This window comes from Sceloporus occidentalis, unplaced genomic scaffold (assembly GCF_023333645.1).
Source record: "Sceloporus occidentalis isolate IW3139 unplaced genomic scaffold, rSceOcc1.0.p SCAF_5, whole genome shotgun sequence".
Taxonomy (NCBI): Eukaryota; Metazoa; Chordata; class Lepidosauria; order Squamata; family Phrynosomatidae; genus Sceloporus; species Sceloporus occidentalis.
The window spans coordinates 58,496,540-58,513,849 of NW_028316985.1; the positions used below are offsets into that span (position 1 = coordinate 58,496,540).

At 38.4% G+C, this 17,310-nt stretch overlaps 1 protein-coding gene across 2 annotated transcripts in view; it reads right to left on the reverse strand.

Annotated features, from left to right (window-relative positions):
* LOC149312219 (SLIT-ROBO Rho GTPase-activating protein 1) overlaps nt 1–17,310 on the reverse strand; it is a 136,617-nt gene that overhangs the window by 29,181 nt on the left and 90,126 nt on the right. Inside the window, exons 5-12 of one of the 2 annotated variants that reach the window (XM_089524213.1) lie at nt 15,794–15,976; nt 12,475–12,603; nt 9,953–10,174; nt 8,850–8,951; nt 7,692–7,889; nt 7,494–7,578; nt 4,491–4,518; nt 1,766–1,799 (exon numbers count right to left, since the gene is read on the reverse strand). In XM_089524213.1, the coding sequence (XP_089380339.1) occupies nt 1,766–1,799; nt 4,491–4,518; nt 7,494–7,578; nt 7,692–7,889; nt 8,850–8,951; nt 9,953–10,174; nt 12,475–12,603; nt 15,794–15,976 (981 nt within the window). The remainder of the gene's footprint in view (nt 1–1,765; nt 1,800–4,490; nt 4,519–7,493; nt 7,579–7,691; nt 7,890–8,849; nt 8,952–9,952; nt 10,175–12,474; nt 12,604–15,793; nt 15,977–17,310) is intronic. The other variant, XM_089524214.1, reaches the window with a different exon arrangement.

The window sequence follows — 17,310 nt, forward strand, 5'->3', positions numbered from 1 at the left end:
ACTATGAAACATATTCTATTTTTTCTTTTGTTTAAGAAAGGTGCATTACTGATTGATAATTCAAGCTGGCCTCTTGGCATTTGGGAAGTTCTCATTAATTTGTTGTATTATGAGGTTGCTTATAGTTGTATATTTGTATATCCACAAATGCAGTTGGCCCTCTGTATTCATGGATTATTTATCCATGGATGCAAGCATCCACAGCTTGAGAATAGTCAAAAATATAGAAATTCCAAAAAGGAAATCTTGATTTTGCTATTTTATATAAGGGACACCATTTTTCTATGCCACTGTATTTAATGGAACTTGAGTATCCATGGATTTTGGTATCCACAGTGGCTCCTGGAACCAAGCCCCAGTGGATACCAAGGGCCCACTGTATTAGTTTTTGGTTTTTCTCTTTCTGCTTATCCTTGCATATGAAATATAAACTATAAAACTAATTTCAAAATTACAAAAAAAGCGAGTCAAACACTTTATCTGCAATAAAAAAAAATCTTTTTTATTATTTATCATTCTTCACTTTTTTTCAGGAAGCAAACAGTAATTCACAGCCTGTATATAACATATATGGTTTGTTTTAAAGCTAATTAGATCTGATTTAATCTCCATCAAAAACTGGATTGCCCACATGCTATCACTGAATTCACACTGGAACTAATTAATCTTGCAAGAAAAACTGAAGTGCTACCTGTCCCCCAACAAAGATGCACCAGTTCAGAAGCATCTTGGGCTGCATCTGCACTGCAGAAATTCAGTTTGACACCACTTTAACTGCCATGGCTCAATGTTAAAGTGGTGTCAAACAGGATTATTTCTGCAGTGTAGGTGAAGCCTTGGTGTAATCATTCATTATATTTGGCATGAATATTCTCTCTTGCCCAACACCACACCCTTTCTTCCCTGTTTGTCTCATCTTTATTATCATTTCTAATGATGCTACATTGCTGTTATCTATGAACCAAACAAAAGTTAATGAGTTACTTAAATAGTTAAGTAACTGATTTGGCTAAATAGTCTATTTTGTCTTTTCCCAACTAGATGCCCTTGAGATATGTTGTATTACAAATCCCATAATTCCACAACCAACTGCTGCAGTTGTTTCAAATTAATGCATGATTCTCAAAAGTTAAAGCTACTGTATATACTCATGTATAAGTCTAGAAATTTTAGTCAAAAATTGACTCAAAAAACCTGGGTCGACTTATCCACGGGTAAATATAAGTACTGTACTTTAACTCTTATATATATAAAAAAGGAGCCACCCCCTTTCTCTGAGTAGAATGATAAAAGGCAAGAGCTTAGTCCATCCTGGGAGCACCAAAAAGAAGTGTGGATCCCCTCTATTCTCTCATCCATCCAGCCTTTAGGATGAGCAAAAACAATTATGCTTGCCAGAATTTTGTAATTTTTGGGGGGGCATTGTTTTACTTTGCTTCATCCTTTGCAACCTTTGTTACATGCCCCTTGGTTTTATCCTTGACTTATCTATGGGTCATATAAAAATCCATAATTTTGGCCCCCAAACCTGCCCTCGACTAATACATGAGGTCGACTTACAGTTGAGTATATACAGTATTCCCTGTTGAAAAGCATGTGCCAAACCCTTGCACACCTTATTGTAGGTAAGGTGGGTTGTCCTTACATCATTTACTGGATAGGGTGGATTTCATCAAAACATTAGGTACACATTGCTTCTAAATTTAAATCAACAGTTCCCAATTATCAAGAGATAAGAGAAACTTAGAAAAACTAATTCTTATACCTGATGCCTGGTGTGTGAGTTCCTTCGTCCTCGACTGTAAATGTAATTAGAAAGAAAATACAGAAAAACAAGACGAGAGCTTTAAATACAGCAGTCAAAAATACAGAAAAGTGCAGAAATAACAAGATGTTTATCTTCATTTAATATTTTGAAGCACTTATTTCCTCTACAATTCTGTGACTGTATGTGTAAAACAGCTTGGATGTGACTAGTTACAAAAACTCTAGTTCATTTACTTTAATTTTTTTTTGCAACAACTAAAGCATTACAATGACAATTTAACAAGGGATAAGCTTACTCCTTTTATGATACAATTTAGGCCTTGTCTGCATGGACCAAAGGGGTTGCCTCCCCGCCCCCCAATTCTGGCATCATCCTGTTCAGATAACACATGGCCCAAACCCTGGTGTGAGCAGTCTGGACAATGTCCAGCACGTCCTGGTGACCATGGGTTTTAAAAATGTACTTGTTGCTATGGATGTTTTAGGAAGAACTAGAGCCCCCATGGACAGTGGCTATCTGCATAGGCATTGCAGTGAACCATCCAGCACATCCGCTAACAGCACAGGTTCCTTGCTGTGAGGTCAGCTCAAGGTGCTCAGCGCATGACTTGTTCTGACATTAGGAGTGAGTGATCCACTTGGGCAGCCATGGAACACTCATGCAGACAGCTGCCACGGTACAGAAACAGAGGCTAAAGTAACAGGGGCAGGTGAGGGCAGCTTCAGGGCCAGGATACTCCAGGCTGTCCCTAGAATCTCCTGGCCTGTGCAGACAAGGCCTTAATTACTCTTCTAATTATGTGGGTGGAATGAAGACTATGAGGTCTTCCAGTTATTGCTGTACTGCAACTCCTTGTATTCCTCACCACTGGCTACACTGGCTAATGCTGGTAGGATTTGCAGTCTAACTATATCTGGAGGGACACATGACTCCCACTCCTGCATAAACGGTGGAGCAAGACTGCCACATAGTTCAAGTACTGACTCATATTCTGTTGTAGGTTGAGGAGACAACACAGGAAATGGGAAGGAAGTGTGTTCTGTATTGCAGGCCAGCAGCTTACAGCATTCAGAAAAAATAAACTTTAAAAGTAACCATTTCATTTACTTTTGAGAAACACACAAGAGCTACTTTGAAACTGTAACTATGGCACTGTAATAGCAAATTACTTTTAAAACTAATTATTTTAAGAAGTAATTTTCCAAGGACTATGTAAAGATCTATATCTATTCTAAATATATATTATCCATTGATTGATCAATATGTCTTACATTCTTTCTTCCTGACTTCAGGAAAGTTTATATTGATCACCAAGGAAAAATAATTTCAAGGACATACTTGAAAACAATAATTTGCCTCAGCCACTGTAAAGAGAAGTGATACCTTGAAAAACAATTCCAAATCATCATTAATCAACTTAGCTCAGATCAAGCTGCAAGTATCCTGTGTTTCTGGAGTTTAGGGGAAAGGTCCTGATGTTTGAGGGAAAGGAATATATTTAATAAAAAAAATAGATAAATAGTAGAATAGCAGGACAACTAAAGGGGAAAATAAGGAATTGCTTCCAATATTCATTTCCAAAATGAAATTATGATTTCCGTATGTACAACTTTGTTCCATCAAAAAATTCTCTTATAGGAATTGGATAATCTTATTTTATGAACCTGTATTTTGAAATTTGTTTACTGCTGCATGAAATGCACAAAATAAAGAATATGCCACATCACATTATAGAAAAACTGTAAAATATCCAGTCAAACATAACCGTACTCAATTATTTCTTTAAATAGCACAGTTTTTGTTTATTCAAAACACTTTTACTAGTGTTAGTGAAAATTGAAGTTACTTTGCCAGTACAACAGTTGGCTTTAAATATGAAATACTAAGGAGATGGAATTATGGGGATTTGGACTAAATTCATGCTTTGCTGAGATGCCTCATTTGTGTGTGGCTGCAAAAATCAGGCTCTTTTCTCCATTCACTAACCCATCCCTCATCCTCACAACTGTTTATAAGCAGCTTGTTTCCAGAGAATTTGGATTTCAACTGAATAATATTTGTAAGCTTTCAGAAATACAATCTTAAATATCTTTTAATTAAATAAAATAGAGCATGCTCCTGGTCCAAAATTGCAACTAATGCACTTCTTCTTCAGTCTATATCTACAACAGGTGTACAGCTGCAGAACCTGGAAGCTGCATGTTGCTCATGTCTGCCATCCCCACCTACTACTTTCCAGCCCCAGCTTAGTATGTGGCTACCCAATAAATTGTTTGGACTACTTCATATGCACTCTCTTCTCAAGATGCAGCTTTGCTCCACTTGAACTTCAGCATATATTCTGATTAAAATGCAGATAGTACTCAAGTTATGATCTGGCTAAAAAGGCTGGTTCCCTTGCTTGGAGATCCAGAGACAGATAGATCTGTGCTTGGATGGCAAGGGACACTTGGTGTGTGACCACTAGTGAAGCCAGAGTTCAGTTTGTGTTCATAGGGAATCTGCTCCCCTTGCAATGATTCAGGGATGCTAGAGGGAGTGACGTTTCCATGACGACTGAGGAAGTTTGCCTGGCTTCCAGACACATGAGCTTCCTCCATGTTTCAGGAATGTTTCAGGGACGTTTTACCAGCGATACAGCTAGGTGTGGAAATCTTCAGTATTTCCCCCTCAGCTTGTGAACTTTACAATGCAAAACATGCAAATGCTTTCAGTGTCTTACCTTGTGGTCATATATTCTGCTCTATGACCTAAAAGATAAGGGAACAATAATTTTAAAACTGAGAGAACAAATAATTGGTTTTCCTATATAAACTGCTAATATCCCATTCAACTAATCCTCAGTTGTTGTCGTGTGCCTTCAAATTGTTTCCGACTCATGACAACCCTATGGCAAATCTATCACAAAGTTTTCATGGATAGATTTGTTCAGAGGCGTTTACCATTGCCTTCCTGAGGCTGAAAGAGTAGGACTTGCCCAGAGTCACCGAGTGCATTTCCATGAATTTGAACCTTGCTCTCCCAGAGCCCTAGTTCAACACTCAAACCACTACACTACACTAGTTCCTTCATTTTCAATATTCAATTATTTTTAATTGCAAATGTTCATGTTTATTTCATGAGATTTATGATTGCAAATGGAGGGATTTGTTTTCCATTCCCACAGTGAGTTTTAAAGTATTCAGAAAACAAAATCAGTATGAAGCTACTATTTTAAAGTTTCTCTTTTACAGGAGTAGGAATTTTCATGCTGTGAAAGCAGAACAACATTTTAAGCAGTCTTCCCTGTTGGTACTTGCCTATTTTAATGTGCTATTCAAAATTTAAATAAGGAGAAAAGGTTGCAGGCTGGGAAGGCACATTGCCAAAAGCCATTCAGTTAAAATATGCATAGATGTAGCTGTAGTTAGGAAAGTAAATATTTAATACATGCCATGTAAGAATGTGTAACTTCATATTACATATTATAAACACCTGGGCTGAGATCCTATTCAGTTCTAGCAGAGTGGAATGGCCCAAGGTGTTCTCGTGCCAGATTTCTTCAAAGGCATTAGAGGAGATGTGGCTTGGGAAATCACCTATGCCATTTTGTTATGCAATTTTTCAAACCATCCCTCTCATAATGCCTTGGCTCTGAGGACTACACAGCCAGATACTGAAGAGATAAGTGGCTATGAACTGAATAGCCTCTGTTGGAAAGTGCATCCACACAATCACCTTTAATGGTGATGTTATCGTGTAAAAGGTGCCTGAAGCTGATCACTTTCATTTATCAGTTTTATCACCCTTCCACTTGTGTAAGAAGTGACTGTATATCACCCTGTGCAAGTAATGAAATTATTAAATCAATGTTGTAGTGCACAAACAATTGACCATTAAAGATTGTGTCCCTGGTTCATTTTAATCCAATACTGTATCTATGCACCCATTCTTGGTTTTAATGGGTACTGTTTTGCAGTATTGTGTGGATTTTACTTACTGTATGCTCCCCTAGAAGTCAATCTCATGTATAAATTGGGGTTAGGTTTGAGGCCTCAAATTATGATATGGATTTTTTGATATGATAACTTGAGAGTAAAACCTAGGGGCATGTAACAGATCCAAAGAATCTAAAGGATGAAGCAAAGGTAAACAATGCCAAAGAACTTACAAAATTATAGCAGGCATAACTGTTTATTCAAACTAAAGGCTGGATGGATGAGAGAGTAGAGGTGGGGTCAGTGCTTCCAGGACTTTTTTGGGTCAATTTTTAAACTAAAATTTCTAGAATTAAACATTGTATACAGTAAGTGAATGGAAGCTAAACAGCAGTGGAGTTTGTTGGTTTGCACCCAAGCAGAGAAAGTTCAATCACAAATGACGAAAATAATTTAGCGTGAACTAGTTTATCAAGTCAGCAGTTCAGTACTACCATAAATGAATATAATTATGGTAATCAGGTGGCAGAACTTTTCAAGTATGACTTTAACTCTACTGACATTTCTGGAAAAAATGATGAAATTCGGAAGTGTGAAGGTGTGATTTAAATATCGTGATCCATATTCAGTTTTAAAGGAATGCTCCAGTTGTTCCAACACTCAGTTCCACCCACACTTGAAAGGGCTTACACTGGTGTTTAAGTCCGATCCTAAGCTCTGATGTGTAGTTACCTTTGAGAAACATGAAAATACAAAGTTGCTTTTAAAAAATCTAACTAGTAAATTTTCAAGTTCTGAAGTAAGACTGTAGATTGCCAGGTATTACATTTTGTTGGCAATTAATTCCACTGAAAAGATTGAAAAGAGATTTTCTGTGATTCATGGTAATACAAGGAAGTCCCACTGTTAAAAGAATTACTCTACATGGAGTTCATTTTGAAATACAAGACACATATTCTCAATAATATAATGAAAAAACTGGTAACACCATGCTGGTGCACAGAATGTTTAGAATATATTCTTCTCATTAGGAGGCAGTATTTCAGTCTACAGGGAAGCAGTTAATAAATACTACAGCAGAAGATGTAAGGTAATGCTATTAAAAGAGAGAAAGGGAAAGACAGATCATGACTCCTAGGAGTTATAATACGGAGCATTTCACACACAAAATAGGTCATGTGTGGCCCTGCACAGCAGGACAGCTAATTCTGCCACAGGAAAGTTTTTCCCTTTCTCTTTTTTTTCATCCTGCTTATTAGAGCTTTCAGACTTTCTTCAATAATTACTTGTAACTGGGTCCCCGCCACCACAAATAAAAGACCACCCTGATAAGCCAATAAATGAAACTAGCAGAATTGATTTTTGTTTCTTCTGTATTGGAAAAAGAACTGAAATAATTCATAATAGGCATATAAATTCTGTGATGAATGCATGATGACTTGTGAACAAGTCAGTATCTGAAAAGACAGTCTGATCCTTGCATGTTCTCATTAATTAAAGTATAGGGTGGAGTAACCTTGTTCCTTCAGATGCTTTGGACATACATTTATTATGGGAGTTTTAATACAGTACATTTTGGGGGAAGATTCCCAGCTTTTGGTTAAACAAATCACAGTTTCCCAGGTTTGGTTATTTAAAGGAACTGTAATTAGCTTAATTCAATCCCCCCTTTTAGAGTACAAACAAGGATATGACAGGGCCAGCCAAGAACATTCATGGAGCAGTTTCTTTAACAAAGTCAAATTTTCTACTATATAAACTGTAATTTTTTTTTTAATTAACTGTACAATTTATTCTGAATCATTTACCTTCTGCAAGCGTTTGTTGTAATAAATCATGTTTTGCCTGAAGCTTTGTGATGAGGTTGCTCCCCTCCAAGAACTCTCTGAATTTCTGCAAGATCAATACATTTCATGTCTAAATATCTGTTACTGATATTGTAAAGGTTTGAAAGAATAATTTCAAGTATGTGTCACATCACGTGGCTGTGAAAGCATTCAATATACCATGAAATAGAACTGTTCAGTCTCCTGCTGGTTAGCTCTTCTCTTAGCAATGCTAGGTTTGCTCAAGTAGGTCTCAGAAACAGTTGACTTCACAGATTCAGTTGAGCGACTATGCTGAAAACATTCAGAAACATCATAGTCTTCAATGGTAACCATGTCTTGAATTGTTTGTAAAGTTGCTTCAGTCGTCTTCTTAACCTGGGGTTAACAGGTGCATTTCATTCGATTGAAAATAGGAAAAATATACAGTATTTCAGAATGAGTATGAAAGAGGACTACATGAATAAAATCAATTTCTGAAAGGTATGCAAGAACCCAGGCATCCTAAAATTGAGTTTGCTGATTGTGTGAGCAAAGGGGGGACACTAGTCACACCCCTCTGTAATCGCTTCCAAAATCCAGACATGAAAGGCAAATTTCTGAACAGAAGTATCTTCTTTATCGATGGAGGTTCACTGCATGATTTGAAGTGGTGAAAATTAAGTTTCCTGATCATATGTAGAGCATCCACAGATGGAGGAGGTTCTCCTTTTCAGGATATCAGAAGTTTTAACAGATGGGACATGGTTCTTTTCCCAACTTGAGAAGTAACCTAACTCAGTTTTGTGCCTGAGAAGGGTTAATCTTTAATGGTATATTATCATAATAAATGGGAGACTGTGTTTTACTGAACAAATATAATGCTTCATTAAGATCTAAATGTAGAACTTCCTTTCCAGCCATCAATACAAAACAAAATAAGACAAAAATAGGCACTAGCTAATCATTCATCTCTTTTCTGCTTAGACTGGGACAGGGGTCATGGTACAGGGACTTGCCCTCTCCATTTTTGATAAAGTTTCATATATAGAGACAGAATGATCATATTCATAATCATAATCATATACTCATGTTCATGTAACAATCCTAACTGTCAATCTTCTGCAAACCAAAGTCAAACATAAGGTTATTCCAATGTCAGTATTAAAAGTCTACAATTCACAAATAAGTACTTGCCCAAACCACAGAATGAACCCCATAAATGAAGAAGCCATAAGGATATTTGCCCAACAGACAGTGCCAAAAACACTGTGCCCAAGACAGTCTAGACAGCAAAATTCCATCTCTATATCCAGGTGATAATTTTTGCCACCATGCACTAGCAAAGGCATATCTTACCTCCTCGTTTTCAATTTTCAATGTGGTCAGTCGTGACTGAAGCTGCTGATACCGAAGCATAAGTTCCCCTTGTACTGGCTGCTGGGCACTGACCTGAGAAACCTAAGAAAAAGGATATGAAACAGAAAAATTAAGCTTCAAACAATGGGGAAAAGCTCACTACAAAGCCACCTCTATGATTCTACTTAAATGCTATGAATAACATCTCCAGTTGTCAGGAATAAAATGAAGTTGATTATGCTGCCTTTGTTAAAAAGGACAATGAAGATTTGCATCAAAGGAAAAGTCCTGTGGATACACATTGCCTGTGGCTGTAATATATTCACAGAGAAATTATGGTATCCATCCCCATGGATGAAAAGGCACTGACCAACAGATGCCCTGGGACACTAACACAGTGCACACACCCACAGCAGCATTTCCTGCTGAACTACTGATATCTAGTTTCACCTTTTCCTCAGCACTGCTTGAAGCCCTAGAAAAACAGGTCTGACTGAAGACCACGGTGAGGCAAACCACACACACACACACACACACACACACACACACACACACACAAATGAATGTGTTTACTTTTAGGCAAAGATTGTTCAGTAATATCACTTCCAAGTCTTTGAAAAGTTATTGTCTGTTTGCAGCTTCTGTCTCACTACAGAAAGTGCCTGGGGCTCTTCTGAAGGAACACGAGAAGCATAAGAATTATATAAAACCAACTTTTCTCTCCCCTGCTTATATGCTGGAAGCTATTTGGCCAAGCTACAGAAGGTTTACCAGTGTTGTGGCAGATTTCAATACACAGTAATGAAGAGTTCATTTGGCAGGGGATTTGTTTAGAGCAGCTGGCAAATTAAGTTCAAACAAAATGTTCTCTGAATAGTATTCTTGGTCTAGTTTGTTTGCTGATCTTCTTGTGTCTGTATGAATAGTACTGGCTCTCATTTTACTCTAACGAGACTCTTTGTTTGAGTGAATAAAAGCAAAGCACTAATGAAAAGGAAGTCACAAATCACAACAGAGGGAAATGCTCATCTAAGTGCAAACAAAAATTTGTTTGGCTTTTATCCTTTTTGTTTGTTGTTTTTAAGGAGTCACCAGCTACTGACCTCATCACCCATATGGGGCTGGAACTCAAATCTCATTGGAGGACAAAAGGCTATAGGATACATCTCCATGAATCTCTGTTTGTCACTTCGTGGCTCCAAATTGTCAACAGCATTCTCAATGATGTCCAGACCCTCGTGTCGAGACGTTTCAAGGTTGTACTCTGCAGAAAGATATGTTCTTAAGGCTCTATTCAAGCTGGCATGATATCCAAGATCGCAACACTAACAGAATGTAAAGAAAAAGAAAATACGTCAAAGGGGAAAAAACCAAATCTTAATACAATTATCTAACAATGCAACAGTTTATAAAAATAATCATTGACAGTAATGTTTTAAATACTTTTTAACATTCCATAGACTTTACGAATGTTAATGAACTTTGACAACAGCAAGCAATTTTAAAATATAGATTTTTACACCTTTCTGCAGATAAAGAAATAGGATCCAAGAGACTTGGTAATGAAGCAAGAGCAGCACCTCAATTATGAATAGATCTTTACACCACTTCAAATTAACTCAACATTAGGAAGAAAATGGTTTAAAGATTTACATATTATAAACCTTATTTCTAGTATATTGTTCTAAACAATGAAAGTCTTCAATGAAAATCAGTTTATAAAAAACTGTCACATTGAATCTAGTTCTAATCTTAGCATACAATGCCAGGGTTTGGAGTCAGCTCACAAAAGATAACATTATTGATACAGATTGGCACTGTAGTAATGGCACAGAATGGTTAGGGTCATTTATGACATTTTTTCATGTTCATATTCTAAGAAGCAACAAGCCCATTTTCTTTTAATATTCTGGTATATCAGTTAACTCTACCCTATCCTAAATAATTATTTGTAGGCATAGTGTGACATATCATATCAGCAGAATAGTATTGATATCGTTTGATTATCATATTATATATTTCAATTGCAGGTGATGTTGTTAAGGACAAAAAGATACTCTGTATCTAAGACAAAGCCAGGAGGGTGAATCCAGGCTATTGTGCACCAGTGTTTCCTAGTCATATAAATATAGACCTAAATCCGCTTGTTAGTTTCAATTAGTGTTGGTCCTTGGAATACTGTGAACTTGACTAAGTTCCACACATTCTACTCCAGTTTAAACTAACAATTAAATGTAGGCCTTTCCATTTAGCTTGAATGAATAAGTGTGAAAAGCACGGCACTCCAAAATACCACTGGCTTGCAACTCCCAGCATTCTTCACCATTTACTATACTGGCTAGAATTTACAAGAAATAATCAAACATGTTTTGAGGTTTTGATTGTATCACATATAATAATATTTGACTGTACTGAGCAATAATTTAATTCAGCGGCCCTCAAATCTTTTGGGGTTACCATCCCCTTTCCTCTTAGGTGACAATCCTAGCACCCTTCATAACCTGTTCCATGATATTAGGTCTACTGTTTGTGCAGCGGCTAGCTGGCCAACAGCGTATACCTCAGCCATAACCAGTTCACTACCACCACTATCAACTCCTTCTCCTCTTCCTCAGCCTTTCATGTGTGACTACAGCAGTGGTAGTGGCAGCAGCCCAAGCCTGCTGCTTACTCACCCGTGCCAGCCTTACAGCAGAAAGAAGGCCAGCTGCTTGGTTGTTGCTCCCAGAGTGACTGGGTGCAAAGGGAGTAGACCCTGAGGGTCTACTCCCTTGAGGGCAGCAACTGCTGGCTGGGCATTGAATCAGAAGGCTCCCGCCTGTGACAGCCTTGTGGTAAAGACCAGCGTGGGCGAGAGGGTTGCTTTGTTGCTCCTTTTGCATCTGGCCACCTTGGCAACAGCAGCCTAGGAGGTGGCTGAGAAACCTCTCACCTGTGCCAGTCTTGCAGCAAAGCCTGGCACAGGTGAGTGGCTTCTCAGCCACTGTTTGCCTGGCTGCTCAACTGCTGCTCCCAAGGTGACCAGGTACAATGGGAGAAGTGTCTCCCCAGCAAAGGAAGGGCTCTCAATCCTTCTTTGCTGTGGTGGAGAGGGGAGCAGCCATCCTCCCACTCTTTTTTCAAGCCATGAAGGACTTTCAATCTAAGAGAGGCAAGAGAGAGGCGAAGGACTCTTTCAAAGAATAGACCCTGGATATCCCTCCCCCTCTTTCCTCAGACATGTGACTTTCCCACACAGTTTGTAGCCATCCCCTTCTCCCAATATACAAAAATCATACAATTGTTTTACTGTGTCTAGTTGGGATTCCCAACAGAATTCAAGCCAAAGTTTTCCTTTAAGCATATTTCTTACTTAGGTTAGTGAGCCTAATTGATAGACAGAGATCGTATTGTTCAGTATGCAACTATATTCCTTCTTTCAATAACCCATCACTAGAGACTTGAACGATATGACATGTACATATACACTATCTGAAGTATGACAACTTCAAAATGAATAAAAAATAAAATAATTCCATTATATTTGTAATTAACATAGCAGTAGTTATATCTTTTTAAGAGAGAAGAATAGAAATGCCTACTATTATTCTTTAGCATAAGAATAGCATGAACACCAATTACTTACATCAATCAGATCTGAAAGGTCATGAATGTAATACTTGAAAACAGAAGCATTTGTAGCTTCAAGCGTCAGTAGATATTCATTTCTGGCCTTAATGGATTTCAGCTTGTTTTCAGAATATTTCGCTTGACGCTGATTTAAAAAAGGACATTAAGATAGCAAAATGGAAAAGAACCTCAATTATCGTAGCTTAATCATGCAACAAATTATAAGCATAAGATTTTTTCAGAAAGTAACAACAAAATTATTGTACTCAGATAACAGCTGCCATTTTCTAAAAATCTTTGTCAAATACTTACTTTCAAATTGACATTCTGCATTTGTGGGAAACATTCCTATCCAAATCCACAGTTCAAGTATAATTGTTAACTGCTCTCAAGAGAACTTCAACTTATGGCAACTTTATGAATGAGAGACCTCCAAGTCACTCTATCATCATCAGCCTTGCTTAGATCTTGCAGACTCAGGGCCATAGCTTCCTTGATTGAGTCTAACCATTTGAAATGCAATCTTCCTCTTTTTCTACTGCCTTCTACCTTATCAAGCATTATTGTATTTTCTAGATAATTATGTCTTCTCATGATATGCCCAAAGTACAGCAGTCTCAGTATAGTCAGTGTGGCGGGTTATAGACCGCTGCTTTGAGGCGGTCTGCCGCCGCCGCCGCCGTTTGCTCCGTAAGGGAGCCGTTGCAGCCACACCGCGCGGCTCCTTTATGGAGCAAAAAAGAAGCTCCAAAATGGAGCTTCTTTCTGTGGCGCCTCTGTGATGTCGCGAGGCGCCAGGGGCACATTCGCGACGTCACAGGCGCCGCGACACGTTCGGACGTACAGCGTCTGATATGTAAAGATGGCGCTGGCCGTGTGGAACGGCCGGCGCCATATTGTATGGACAGAGTCCGTATTAGACCCAGGGGCGTCTAGAAGAGATGCCCCTTTTTTAAAATGGGACGTCCTGCGGATGTCCCAAGTGCCGGTTTGTAACCGGCCTGTGGCTTTTAGGAAAATTGAGGCTTGATGTGTTCTAGAACACATTTATTCGATATTTGATCCCCTTCCCCACCGCCATTCTCTTCTCCTTTTGTGTAATATTTTTTTAGATTGTAAGTCTGAGGGCAGGGAACCGTCTGAATAATTATCTGTAAGCTGCTCTGAGAGCCTTTAGGACTGAAGAGTGGGGTATAAATACAGTAAATAAATAAATAAATAGTATGATATTATCTGCATATCTTAAATTATTGATGTTACTTCCTTCAATTTTCATGCCTCCTTCCTCTAAGTCTAATCTTGCTTTATGTATGACACTTTCATCAACAAGTTAAAGGGACAGGGTGATAAAATTAGCTTTACCTGACCCCTTGCCAACTGGAAATCATAACGTTTCTCTGTATTCTGTCCTGACACTATCTCTTGTTCTTAGTACAGCATCAGGACAATCAAATATTTTGGCACACTCATTTCTTTAAGAGTGAGCCATGGTTTTTCATGATCTACACAATCAAAGGCTTTGCTGTAATCTATAAAGTACAGTCTGATTTTATTCTGAAATTCTTTGGTGCGCGCGATTATCCAATGTATGTTTGTAATATGATACCTAGTCCCTCTTACTTTCCTGAAATCAGCTTGGGCATCTACTTTTCTTGATGCATATATAGTAAAGATTTGTTGAAGAATATTGAGCATAACTTTGCTTGCATGGAAAATCAATGTAATAGTCCTATGGTTACTACAATCCCTTGTGTCTCCTTTTTGAAGACGGCACACAGTCCAATCTAGAAGTTGAAAAAAAAGCAGTGTGTGTCACAGAAGTGTTATATAAAGTGCCCTATTTTCATTTAGTCTTTATACTGTAGAAGTCATTTGTAGTGATGTGTGCTTTTAATACAGCTCTCTACAGACATTCATTCTTATATTTATGCTTATATTTGTTGTGTCAAATAAATAGTTCCTTTAATAACTTAATAAAGTTGGAAGAGCAGACTATCGAAAAAGATCCACTGATACAGGGGGCACCTGTATAAAGCAGAGGCTGATTTTCTTCTGAAATTCTTTGGTATACTCTATTATCCAACATGTGTTTGTAATATGATCCCCAGTGCCTCTTCCCTTCCTGAACCCAGGTTGGAGATCTGGCATTTCTTGCTCGTCATATGGTAAATGTCTTTGCAGAATTTTGAGCATCATTTTCCTTGCATAGGAAATTTAATGCAATGGTCCTGTGGTTGCTGCAATCCCTGAATGTCTTTTCAGCTTGTGTCCATTTGCATCATTAACCACAGTGCTACTCATAGTTGTTCTCTGTTGTATCCCAGTAGCTCACTGTGTGTTATTCAACCTGGGAGCTTCATCTTCTGGCCTGGTATTTGATTTCATTTTGGATTGTTTCATCATATGGCCTTTGTGGTAAAAGACAAAAGGGAATTACTGTGCTTCCATCTGTGCAGTACTACTAAGTACTTTAGCTATGGTGCTACTGCCATTGTCTCATAGAAATCCTCCACCACTATCACATCCCCCCATTACTGTTGCTGCTGTCTGGCACCTTTAGTCTCGCTCCTCAACGAAAGTCTGACATGGGATAACCTAACAGCAACTCTGTTGCTGTCAGCATAGCCTCTTGCCTCTCCAGAGCATGCAGTGAGCTAAGTGGTCTGGCTAGGAATGCACTTTTATGTCTTAGTAACTCACCTAAATACCCTAAAGGCACCAGATCCTGTCTGATCTTGAAATCTAAGCAGGGTCAGCCCTGGTTAATACTTGGATGGGAGACTGCCAATGAATCCCATATGCTGTAAAATGTATTTCAGAGGAATGAATTGGCAGAACCACATCTGAGTATTCCTGGCCTAAGAAAACCCATGGGGTTGCCATAAGTTGACAGGTGACTTGAAGGCACAAGCACACACACAAACACACACCCCTAGCATTAACACAACATTGAGTCTGGGGATCAAATTTCCTAGGTGGGAGACCATGAAGGGGAGAAATATGAGGCCAAAGATTCCTGTGGTTTATTCATGGTCTTTAGCTCCTACTCTCTCTTCTCATGCTTGTAAAAGCTGTTCATTTTACTGAAGACAGGAAAAGAAGAACAAATAAAGTCATTTCCCTTCAAACAGCTGATCAAACACAGAATTCTGTACTCCTTTGCAACAGGGATTATGAAGTCTGAGAGGGTTGGTCATGGGATCAGAATTCAGTTCCAGCACATACTGCTTAGATGTTCAATTACAAATGCCCACCCTCAATGGGGTTTTGAAATTGAGAGTCCATTAACTTCAAGAGATAAAGAGGTGATAACATAATAATATATTGTTCCTTACTTTTTCCTTCATTTTTTCAATTTTTTTCACGGAACTCCGTCTTGGATGTCTTTCCTCCAACCGAATATGAAAAACAGGTTCTCCTGACCTGCCAATTTGTTTTTCTTCTTGTTTTTCAGCCTCCTTCAGTTTACTTTCTGCACTGATGCTCTCTGTGTGATACATATGGTATGTTTTCATGACCTATGAAAAAAAGAAGTTAAAGTGAAACCAAATCAAATGGGGTGGGGCGCAGGAACTATGTACATAAAGATACACACAATGGCACTTGGTGTAATATCTGTCCTCTTCTATGGCTCAAGGCAAGTTGAAGCATGTTAAGAAACAGTTTCCAAGGTACAAAAGGTGAAGACTAGGAGTGGGAATTACACAACCCTCCAGATATTGCTAAACTGCAAATCCCAATATTCTTCCATCCTTGGCTATGCACATTAGTAAAACCAAAAGATTATAAAGATTTCCACATGGATCCCTCTGGAGTGAATGGGCACTGAAATGGCAAATGCAGTCCAATGTATATAAGTGGAAAGGAGTGGGTGTTGCTTTCCCTTCCAACTAGGGGCTGAATCAGAAGCCCCCACAAACTGGATTCCACTGACCCAGAACAGGCCCACAGTAGTCCTCTACTGCAATAAATATGTTTAATACTAATAATTCTAATGACATATTTTTACAAAAGAGATTTTCTTTATACAGGATTTTAGGATTAGCTTAGTACATAGTGCTAATTAGTGAAAAACCTAAGACTGGAGTAGAATATTGGAAGGTGAGGCAAATTAGGAAAGTGCATTAGACATTATTTTGTAAAAACCCAATGCCAGACTGGTAAGTAGCACAGTAAAAAAGCTCTCATATATAATTGAAAGTACCCACCATATTTAATTTATTAATTCTACAAGCTGTAGTTTGCCTTGGACTTTAAACTTTAAATCTTTGATTATTTTTGAATCTCAAAATAGAAACAATTATTTCAAGCTAGTGGAAATAAAACATAAGAAGAGCCCAGCTGGATAAGACCAAAGGCGCATCTAGTCCAGCAATCTAATTTCCACAATGACCAACTCAGAGGTCAATCAAGGAAGGCCCGGTCTTGAGTCTGCCAGACCTGAACAGGGCTGCTGTTAACAGGTTGAATGAATTCTCTTATTCATTGGGTTGCTATAAGACAACTTGATGGCAGATAACACAAATGTATTTAATTTCAGTTTATACTGAAGTATTTCTGTAAATCTGGATTAAGTTCAACAAACCAAGGATGGTGTTTTCCCCTACATCAAATGAATGAACAACCGTATAGGAAAGGAAAGACTTGACACAGGAAGACCACTTTCTATGTTTTGCTGTTGTTAACTGCCCTCGAGTCGATCTCGACGCACAGTGACTCTATGGATGAGACATCTCCAAGATCCTCCACTGCTCTGCTTAATTCCTGGAACCCCATACTCATGACCTCTTTAACAGAGTCCATCCATCTGGCATGTGGCCTTCCTCCCTACTTTCCTCCACTTTTCCCAGCA